This window comes from Suricata suricatta, chromosome 3 (genome assembly GCF_006229205.1).
Source record: "Suricata suricatta isolate VVHF042 chromosome 3, meerkat_22Aug2017_6uvM2_HiC, whole genome shotgun sequence".
Lineage (NCBI taxonomy): Eukaryota > Metazoa > Chordata > Mammalia > Carnivora > Herpestidae > Suricata > Suricata suricatta.
The window spans coordinates 149,524,605-149,535,811 of NC_043702.1; the positions used below are offsets into that span (position 1 = coordinate 149,524,605).

The 11,207-nt window shown below is 44.6% G+C and overlaps 1 protein-coding gene and 1 pseudogene across 9 annotated transcripts in view; both read left to right on the top strand.

Annotated features, from left to right (window-relative positions):
- The window catches only part of ZC3H11A (zinc finger CCCH-type containing 11A), a 46,248-nt gene extending 40,220 nt beyond the window's left edge, over positions 1-6,028 (top strand). For all 9 annotated transcript variants that reach the window (XM_029935532.1, XM_029935531.1, XM_029935533.1 and 6 more), the window contains 4 exons: positions 1,437-1,764; positions 3,278-3,444; positions 3,795-3,862; positions 4,049-6,028. In XM_029935532.1, coding sequence (XP_029791392.1) covers positions 1,437-1,764; positions 3,278-3,444; positions 3,795-3,862; positions 4,049-4,307 — 822 coding nt within the window. In that variant the 3' untranslated portion in view covers positions 4,308-6,028. The remainder of the gene's footprint in view (positions 1-1,436; positions 1,765-3,277; positions 3,445-3,794; positions 3,863-4,048) is intronic.
- Positions 2,402-2,502, top strand: LOC115288804 (annotated as a pseudogene).
- Positions 6,029-11,207: the final 5,179 nt, after the last annotated feature.

Below are 11,207 nucleotides of genomic sequence, written 5' to 3' on the forward strand. Positions count from 1 at the left end.
GTGAAGAAATCGAATCCGTTATCAAAAATCTCCCAACGAATAAGAGCCCAGGGCCAGATGGCTTCCCAGGGGAATTCTACCAGACATTTAAAGCAGAGCTCATACCCATTCTTCTCAAACTATTCCAAAAAATAGAAATAGAAGGAAAACTTCCAAACTCATTCTACGAAGCCAGCATCACCTTGATACCCAAACCAGAGACCCAGCCAAATAAGAGAACTACAGACCAATATCCTTAATGAATTATCCATCATGATCAAGTGGGATTCATTCTTTGGTTACAGGGCAGGTTCAATATCTGCAAATCCATCAGTGTGATCCATCACATTAACAAAAGAAAGGATAAAAACCATATGATCCTGTCAATAGATGCAGAAAAAGCATTTGACAAAATACAGCACCCTTTCTTAATGTTTTTGTTTTTTTAATGTTTGTTTGAGAGAGAGTGTGTGGACACATGCACAGGACAGGGCCGGGGGGTGGGGGGTGGGTAGAGAATCCTAGTCAGGGTCCATGCTGTCAGCAGAGTCCAATGCAGGGCTCAATCCCACCAACCAAGCGGGAGATCGTGACCTGAGTGGGAATCAAGAGTCGGTTGCTTAACTGACTGAGCCACCCACGTGGCCCCTTGTTCCATGCATCTTTAACATTCCTCTTCAGCTTGGCGTTTTCTATTTAATATCAGCTCGCGTGTTCTAGATCATGTGAAACTCTGCTAGACTTAGATGTCAGCCCAATAACTTACAAATGAGATTCTCTTAATTGAAATAAAATTGGCATATTATTATATTAGTTTCGGGTATATTTTTTCCTTTTAAACAAAAAGATTTTAAGATTTAACTTTTGGGGTGCCTGGGTGGCTCGGTTAAGTGACTTGATCTCCAGGTCATAAGTTCAAGCCCCTCATTGGGCTCGGTGCTGGGCGTGAAGCCTACTTTTAAGTAAAGCGATAAGTAAAGATTTTATTTTTAGGGGCGCCTGGGTGGCTCAGTCGGTTAGGCATCCGGCTTTGGCTCAGGTCAGATCTCACGATTTGTGGGTTCGAGCCCCGCGTCGGGCTCTGTGCTGACAGCTAGCTCAGAGCCTGGAGCCTGTTTTGGATTCTGTGTCTCCCTCTCTCTCTGACCCTCCCCTGCTCGTGCTGTCTCTCTCTGTCTCTCAAAAATAAATCAAAAAAAAAAATTAAAAAAAAAAAGATTTTATTTTTAAGTAACCTGTACATCCAATATGGGGTGCAAACTCACAATCCTGAGATCAAGAGTTGAATGTTCTACCAGATGAGCCAGTCAGGTGCCCTAAGTTTTTGTTTGTTTCCTTTGTTTTTTGTTTTGTTTTGTTTGAGATATAAAAAAGCCTGGTAACTCACGGATAAGAATTACCATACAGATTGTTAGAGGTCCTAAGTTTTCAAATCTGTCATTTAACTGTATCCACAGGCTTCAGAGGAGACCACGGGAGTTGGCATCACTAAAATTCAAGTCAAGAGATGTGAGGCCATGAGAGAGAAGCACATGCAGAAACAGCTGGAGAGGGGAACGATGCAGGAGAAATCAGTCTTGACGCCCCTTTGGGGAGGTGTAGACTCGTGCAATGCTCAGAGCGTGCAGAAGCCCCTGACCACTGCTGCGCCAGGCGTCGCGCGGCATCTGACGCAGCGGCTCCCCTCGAAGCCGTCCCAGAAGGCGGAGGTAGAGGCCTCGGGGACTGGGGACTCGGTGCTGCACATGAGATGCGCAGCCCAGAGCTTGGAGAAGAGGGCTAAAGGTGAGTGGTTTTGCTGGAGTGTGTTGCTGTAGGATTTCTTTTTTTCTTTCTTTTTTTAATGTTTTATTTATTTTTGAGAGAGAGAGAGAGAGAGAGACAGCATGAGCAGGGGAGGGTCAGAGAGAGAAGGAGACACAGAATCCGAAGACAGGCTCCAGGCTCTGAGCTGTCAGCACAGAGCCCGACACGAGGCTGGAACCCCCAGACTGTGAGATCATGACCTGAGCCGAAGTCGGACACTTAACCGACTGAGCCACCCACACACCCCAATGTAGGATTTCAAAATTACCAAATTTCCAGTAACTTCCTAGCAACAGTTGAATCACATTCCGTTGGTGTTGTAGACTGGTCACACAGGCGGAGAGTAGTACTTTTGACAATTCTATTTAAAATAGAGACGAAACTAGAGGAGTTCCTTTCTCAAAATTTTAAATTGCCTTTAAAAAGGCTCTATTAAGGATGCCTGGCCCAGTCGGTTGAGTGGTCAACTTCCAAGTGACCTCACACTTCGTGGGCTTGAGCCCCACCTTGGGCTCCATGCTGACAGTGCAGAGTCTGCTTGGGATTCCCTCTCTCTCAAAATCAATAAACTTAGAAGAAAACAAAAAAGAAAAGAAAGAAAGCTTTGTCTAAAGCTTGCTTTGGCAGCACGTAACTAAAAGTGGAGCGCTACAGGGAAGATTAGCATGGCCCCCAGGCAAGGATGACGGGTGCAGTCGTGAAGGATTTCCTATTACTAAGTCAGTCATAGGGACATAGTGTCCTGTAGTTAACAATACTGTATTGTAGAGGCGCCTGGGTGGCTCAGTCACTTAAGTATCCAGCTTCAGCCCAGGTCATGATGTCATGATTCATGGGTTCCAGCTCCACATTGGGCTGATAGCTCGGAGCCTGGAGTCTGCATCAGGTTCTGTGTCTTTGTCTCTTTCTGCCCCTCTCCCACTTGTGCTCTCTTTCTCTTTCTCAAAAAATGAATAAACATTAGAAAACAAAATTAAAAAAAAAACCCAATACTGTATTGCCTATTTGAAAGTTGCTAGGAGAGTAGATCTGAAAAGTTCTCACACAAAAAATCGTAACTGTGTATTAGGTAGATTGACTGTGGCCATCATACAGTATAGTTTATTAAATCACTGTTGTACAGCTGAAGCTAATAGAATATTTATATGTCAGTTACACCTCAGTGCGGGGGGGGGGGGGGGGGGGGGGGGGGGGGGGGGGGGGGGGGGGGGGGGGGGGGGGGGGGGAGCTTTCTGTGGTGCATCTTTCCTCTGATTCTGAAGAAGAACACCAGGGAACAGAAGAACAGCAAATTCAAGAGCCACTGGAAGGGATTCTTTGAGTGTACATCTACATTATGGCCACATGTATGGTGCAGATGAGTTATAGGTTATTTTCATTTTGGGATGTGTGTGGTTATTCTAGTATTGTGAAGGAATTCCGATATTCTAAGTTATTCTTCATGTGAAAGAGGAATTCTAGCTATTAATCAGATATGCTCTGTCCCTTGTAGCTAAACCCAAAGTCAATGTGAAGCCGTCTGTGGTTAAAGTTGTCTCCTCCCCCAAGTTGGCCCAGAAACGCAAGGCCGTGGATGCGCACCCCGCTGTCGTTGCAGCTGTGAAGCCACTCAGCGCCAGCGGTGCCCTGCAGGACAGCCCCGCCAAGAGAGCGGCCCTGGTGAGCCCTGGCCGCACGGCATCCAGCCCGGTGGGGTCCCTGGGGGTGCTGCGCGCCGTGGGGGTGGAGCGCCGGGGAGGGCCCACAGCGCCTGCCTCCGGGTCCTCCGGGTGCTCCACATCTTAGCAGTCCCCATCTCAGTCAGACTTTGTGGGGTGGCACACGGATTTGCATTAAAGCGAATTCTTGGGCAGCACAATGTTTTGCCTGTGTTCACATTCAACCTTTGGATTATTTATTCTTGGATTTCCAGAATTGTCCCCAAGATTCTAGGAAAGTGGCAAAAGAAAATATGCTCAAATAACGAAAAGCCTGCGTCCCACTGAATCGCCTTGCTGTTCCTTTTGCAGGCTGTTGTCCCACTCCTCTCTGAGGACAAGCCCGTCGCTGTGCCTGAGGCAGAGAAGCCTAGAGACAGGTAATACTCGCAGCTCTTGCTCAGCAGACTTCAGGCCACTCTTCCTGCTTATGCCCTGTCAGAAACAGCTCTTTGCTGACTCTTTGTGTTCCTGAGACGAGGTGGAACCATTGAGTGGTGGGACCAGTCAGCCAACCATTGATAAAGGGCAGTTTTCTAATACTCTCTTGGGCTTGTGTTTTCCAGCCTCGTGCTGCCTCCAGCACAGTCTTCTTCAGATCCCTCCCCACCGGAAGTGTCTGGCCCTTCTTCATCCCAGATGGCTACGAAAACTCGCCGGCTCAGCTCTGCCTCAGCAGGAAAACCCCCACTCTCAGTGGAGGATGATTTCGAGAAACTAATATGGGAGATTTCAGGAGGCAAATTAGAAGCAGAGATCGACTTGGATCCTGGGAAGGATGAAGATGACCTTCTGCTTGAGCTGTCAGAGATGATTGATAGCTGAAGGCGGTAGTGGAACAGTTAAAAAAAAAAAAACTGGACTTAGTTTTATCTATTACAACATTTACCCAAGATGATCATTTCTTTAGTCTAGAATTTGCCCCATATCAGAAGTATACCTCTGAATTACCCGTATGTGTCCTGGATTCCTTGGGGTCAGATTTTTAAAGTCCCCTGATAACCATTTTGTCCATCCGTTGCCATTGTCTAGCATCTATAAGAAAAATATTTTGTCTTCCATCTCTCCACAAAAAAAACTGAGAGGGAGGTCCAAGTCGAAGGGTGCACGAGAACTCGGTGACTCCTTGAGGTGTTTGTCAGTTTGCGCTTTTTTCCCCCTTTGCTGTATGTTTCGTTGATGTATTGCCTTTATGTACTTGATGTTCCCTGAGTTTGAAAAGGATGAAGACAGCTGCCGCCATTCAGGACCAAATCTCACACTACCACTAAACCAAGTCCACTCGGTCTGTGTTCGATTGTGTGTCTTTTTAAAGATATTTAAAGATATCTAAGCTTTAGAGAGGGCTGAGCAGCTCAGAAAGCTTGTAATCTGGACAAAACTTTTTCAACCTGATTTTCATGCTTCTGCTGCTCCATAAGCCCCTGACGAGCAATAGCTAATTTATTATGACTAATTTTTTTTAAGGCTTTAAAGTGCCTCAGGGGTCCTCTGGAACTAATTTTCCATTTCTGGGATTCCCTGGATTCTTAATAAGAGATGGCGACACAACGATTCGAGGATTTCTTTTTTTCTAGCATGAAAGTTGTCCCTTCTCTTCTTCAGTACTTGCCTCCTACTGGCATTGAGTTATCACAGGAATAAAAATTGGTTAATTTTTTACTTCTAACTCTCCCAGTAAACTACTCTTGCCCAATATTTATTTGGTTCCCTTTAACCGCCAGGGGGGACAAGATGACCTCCTCCCAGCTGCCCATGTTGATGCCTGGGCTGCAGCAGGGCCCCGTGCCGCACCGCAGCAGGGATGGTTGAGATGCTCTGGGGGTGTATTGTATACCTTCCAGTTTTCTTCATTTCTGAATTGAAGTTTCTTTTCTTGATGTCGGTCTCCTTCATATCACCTCAAGGTTTAGACGTGTGAAGGAACAAGTGTGTTGGGGATAAGAGTCTTAAAAGGAGACATATTGTACATAACCGGAAGGAAGACGAAAGGAGGACTTGTCCGTTGGGACACTTTGCTGCAGGTGGCCAGTTGTGTTTCTCACAGGGAAATCTGACCCGCCTGTCGTGTTGGCTCCTAAGGAACTGCTGTTGTAAGCGGCTCATCAAGAGTTGAACTTCATGTAGCCTTGTTGGGACTATCGAAAAGGAATGAAGCCACAGAACTGCCTGTTCAGTCTTGGGAAGATCTGGATGATTTCTGCACAGGCAAAAATGACTTGAAAGTTATGTATAGACACCTCTTCTACCAATCCATCTTCAGCTGACTGAATGTTGTATTATAGCCCTTCTCCAAAGCAGGGGTGGAATGTTTTGGTTTCACCACAGATTTTCTATTCATTTCATTTTTGGAATCAGCTTAAAGATTCCAGGTCACTTTTGTATATAACCTTTATTCTTTTGCTTTTTTAAGAATAATTTTGTTTCATATTTAAAGTCCTTGTATTAGTCAATGATTCATGTTCAGCATTATTTGAACCATTTGCCATTACAAGAAAGAGAAATACTTATTTGTGTTTTAAATAAAACTGGTGTAGGAAAGTCTGGATGTGTGTCAAGTGGTCGTACATCACGTCAGCCAGGGGTCTGCCTCAACAGGGGCCCCAGGCAGAGCTTCGCTGGCCTCTTGTGTAGGCGCTCCCAGTTTCACAGATACTGTGTTGCTCTAGAAAACTCTGAACAAGGATATATTGCCAAACTTACCCCCAGATGCATAGGCTTTCCCAATATTAATTGAGTTAATGGAGTTCTATTATCATTGTGACTCAGTGCTACTTGTTTACAAAGAGAGGGTTTAGAAATTAAATGGGGCACCTGGGTGGCTCAGTTGGTTAAGCTTCCGGCTTAGGCTCAGGTCATGATCTCACAGTTATTGGGTTCGAGCCCACGTTGGGCTCTGCTAACCGCTCAGAGCCTGGAGCCTGCTTCATATTCTGTGTCTCCCTCTCTGACTCTCCCCTGCTCACGCTGTCTGTCTCTGTCTCTCAAAAAAAAAAAAAAAACCCAAAAATCATAGAAATGATCTTAAATGGATTCCATTAAGAACTTCCAAGCATGAAAAAAAAAATTTTCAGGTAAGTTTTTTGAAGTAGTATGTCAGCTTTTTGTTAAGGGAATACACATAAATTTGTTAGCAAAGAATGTAGATCTTTTCCTAATCGTAGTCCAAAAGTAGTTCCAACAAGTTCAATCAGCTTTTCACAAATAGCAAACAGATTGTGTGCTGGGTTTTATGTGATGACGGTTTTCAGTTTTAACAGAAAAGGGCCCAAACGTTGCAGTTTGGCCACAGCCAGAAATTTCAAGATCGTTTGTGACTCATGTATTTGTCTCAAGATAAATGATCCTTGAAGTTCTGACCTTAAATTCCACTAGGTTCTCATACAGCCAGAACATAGTTTATTTTCACCTCTCCATAGAGAAAAGGTCGATAATACAATTTCAGAAATAAAGCTTAATCTATACTGATCAAAGTATAGTGTTCCTTTTCTAAAGTTGTGGCCTTGTTTTGCCAGATTTCTGCAATTCTTTAAAATGGATTGCATTTTGTCATTAGCAACAGAAAATGGGTGGTCTCCAGTTGCTGTTTAATATTTAAAACTACTTTAGCTAACATGGAGTATTTATTCTGTACCTCTTAATTCGTAGAACCATTTCTATACAGCATCCTACACTGCACCAGAAGATCATTGCTTTATAATCCCACTGTCGTGGCAAAAGTGTGCAGATTTAACAATTAGAAAGTATATACCTATGTGCAATTGGATTTGATTTGTTGACTGAAGAGCTCTTTAATTCTTAAATCTGATTTTAGGAAGTTTCTTGATAAATCTTTGAAAGTTCCCACAATGCACACATCTGACAGCCTTAATTTATTCTCCAAACTGCTTCACTTTATTTGAATTTGCACAATGATGTTAAGGGAGGATAAACAAAATGATCAAGATCATTTTCTTTTTTTAATGTTTATTGTTTATTTTTGTGAGTGAGTGCGAGCAGAGGGGTTGCAGAGAGAGAGGAGGAGACCTAGAACCCGAAGCAGGCTCCAGGCTCTGAGCTGTCAGCACAGAGCCTAATGCGGGGCTCGAACTCACGAACTACGAGATCATGACCTGAGCTGAAGTCGGATGCTCAACTGACTGAACCACCCACACACCCCAGGTTGTGTTTAACTGCTCAGGTGCCTAGAGACTCTGAGTCTCTAGTGATGAGCAGGAAGCAGTGGATTAAAACTTAGTATTGCCCATGCCTGGGGGTTTTTTGGTCTTTGACTCTGACTGATTGGTCCTCAGGAGTGAATGCAGCCGGGAGAGTTCAGAGTAAAGGCAGAGCCAGTCAGATTCTGAAGAGAGGAGGAAACACTCAAATAAGAGACTTGTTTGTTGAAGAAGTGAAATAGGAAATGGATCAAGAACACTCAAAGGAGGAAGAGAAATTTCAAGGGATGGGTGAAGCAAGAGGGAAAGAAACCTTACCCGGTATGTGTATATCGTCCATGAGGCCCCTCATTTGGGTTGGGACCTCGAGGGTGGCCAAGTTTAGAAAAGCTGAGGAAATACAAAGTGAATACATGGCTTCACCGCCATAAAGTATTACTGGATTCCCATCCCTTGAAGAGGCACAAAATAGAACATTGTAAATTCTAACCATCACTTAAAACTACTGGCCAACAGGGAGAGTTGGGTATAAGGCAAACCCAGCCCTTGAAATACTGAGAGAGGAAGTACTTTTAAGAGTAACAGGAACGAAGTAGATGCGAGCATAAGTGGATGCTGCTATAGAGGGAATGAGTGAGAAATCAGTGGGTTCAAGGCTGGTCAGGGAAGGCTTCCTGGAGGCGTGAGAGCTGGAATCTTGTGTGGTAGCTTAGCAAAGAAAAGGAAATGAGCTGCTAATGGCGCCAACACAGCAGGCAGGTGAGGTTTGTTTTCAGTGACCTCTGACCATCCCACTGGTCCTTTCTCAGTCTGTTTTGTCTCATTGCTCTCAGTTTGCCGTCCACTTTTTGGCTCAGATGTAAACTGATCTTTAAAAAAAAGATGATTTTAAATGCAAATCTGAGGGGCACCTGCGTGGCTCAGTCAGCTAAGCAGCCGACTTCGGCTCAGGTCATGATCTCACGGTCTGTGGGTTCGAGCCCCGTGTCGGGCTCTGTGCTGACAGCTCAGAGCCTGGAGCCTGCTTCAGATTCTGTCTCTCCCTCTCTCTCTCTGCCCCTTCGCCACTTGCTCTCTGCCTTTCTCTCTCAATATAAAGATATAAACATTTAAATGCAAATCTGAGTCACTGCTTTGAAAAGTCCTCCAATTTTTCCTTCTTCCTCTACAATTAATATTCAAGTTCCTCAGCAGAGCACGCAAGGCCCTGTCCTCCCAGCCTCCCCCGGCCTCCCCCTGATGCTCTCTGCTCTGCAGAACGTCACCATACCGGGGCCAGGCCCGCCCCCACTCTGTCCCTCCCAGCCTAGCCTGCCTATGCACAGGTTTGTTTCAGTGAATGCACGTACAGTACTGTAAGTGTATTTTCTCTTTCTAGTGATTTTCTTCTTTTTTTCTTTCTTATGACTTTCTTAAGATTTCCTTTTCTCTAGCTTATTTTAAGAATTCAGTATAGGGGCGCCTGGGTGGCTCAGTTGGTTAAGCATCTGGCCTCGGCTCAGGTCATGATCTCACGGTTTGTGGGTTCAAGCCCCGCGTGGGGCTCTGTGCTGACAGCTAGCTCAGAGCCTGGAGCCTGCTTCGGATTCTGTGTCTCCCTTAGACCTCCTCTGCTTGTGTTGTCTCTGTCTCTCAAGAATAAATAAAAAACATTAAAAAAAAAGAATTCAGTATGTAATACATATATAAAATATGTGTTGATCAACTGTTTATGTTATCAGCAAAGCTTCCTGTCGACAGCAGGCTATTCGTAGTTAAGTTTTGGGGGACTAAAAAGTTATACACAGGGGCGCCTGGGTGGCTCAGTCAGTTGAGCATCCGACTTTGGCTCAGGTCATGATCTCACGGTTTGTGGGTTCGAACCCCACGTCGGGCTCTGTGCTGACAGCTCAGAACCTGGAGCCTGCTTCAGATTCTGGGTCTCCCCTTCTCTCTGTCCCTCCTTTGTTCATGTTCTGTCTCTCTCTGTCCCTCAAAAAAAAAATAAATGTAATCAATAACTAAAATGTAAAAAACAAAAGTTATACACAGAGTTTTCACTGCAGGGCAGGGCTGGGGTGGTGGCACCTCTAACCCTGACGTTGTTCAAGGATCAACTGTATGTTCATTTACAATGATGAAAATTGTCTTAAGGGTACATAATAAAATACCCTCCTTCCTACTCCCACGCCAGCTACCCAGTTCTCCTCCAAAACCAACATGATCAGTTGGTTTTCTTCCAGAGAGATCTTAGGTATATGTAAATACATGCAAATGAATTTCCATACAGTATCATGTATTAAATCCATGGTCTTCTGCACCTTGTTTCCTTATTATATTTTTCCCTATGAACAGTTTTAAATTATGAATTACAAATTCATTACCAATCCTGTTCACCGATGCCCATACCCACAATCCACCCCTTATTCTGGGCCCCAGGGCTCAGGCTAATTTGAGGCAAGTAAAGTGTCTGGGCACAATTTAAGGAGGTGCTCACTCCCAGGGTGATACTTGCATATGTGAGTGTGAATTCTTAAATTTTTCTCCTTAGGGGCACCTGCCTCATTTAGTAGAGCATCTGGCTCGTGATCTTGCGGTTGTGAGTTTGAGCCCCACATTGCGGGTAGTATTTCCCCCCAAAAATAATTGATTACTTTCGCTCCTTAGGCTGACCTAATCTAAGATTCAGCTCTGCTGAAGGGCCATGGGATTATTATTTTTCTTTAATATTTATTTAGTTATTTATTTTTGAGAGGGAGCGAGAGAGAGCGAGTGTAGGAGGGGCAGAGCGGAAGGGAGAGAGAGAATCCCAAGCAGACTCTGCACTGTCAGCTGAGAGCCCGGACACAAGGCTCAAACCCACAACCCGTGAGATCATGATCTGAGCCTACAGCAAAGAGTCGGATGCCTAACCAGCTTAGGCCCCCAGGAGCCCCATGAGATTATTTTGAAATAAATCTCAGATATACCATAGCCTGATTTTTCTATTTACTGTATATGGGGTATCATTTCATATCAGGACACAGGCGCTTCTTCGATCTTAATTACAGCTGCGTGGCATCATACTCTATGAATACGCAGTAAGCGAGCTACTCCCTATAGATAGGCACGCTGCTGCAGTGATTACATTATATCACACATGTACATTTATCCATAGGATTAAGTACCTAATAGTGCAGTTCAATGTAATTGCCATTACCACCACTCTTTGCTCTTTCTCCATGCTTCTCAGGGGAACTCAGTGCGCATATCTCGTAAGGAGTGAGGTTGGCCATCTTTTCATATGTGGGAAGACCATCTGTATTTCCTTTAAGATAAACTGATTGTTCACCTCTCTTGCCAATGTTTATTTTGGATCTTTGGGTCAGATTGTGTCTGCAAATTCTTTAGCCTTTAACGGAAGTGAGTTCTATTTTTCCAGCCCTTCAACCTGACTGGGGGTGTGAACCATATACTAGGTCCAGGCCTGGTCTGTAAAAGGTTCTGTTGGCTTCAGCCTGGGTTTTTTAGAGGCCTGAACCCTCATTTATGAAAGCATCCTACTCTGCTAGGGGCACCTAGGTGGCTTAGTTGGTTAGGCACCTGACTT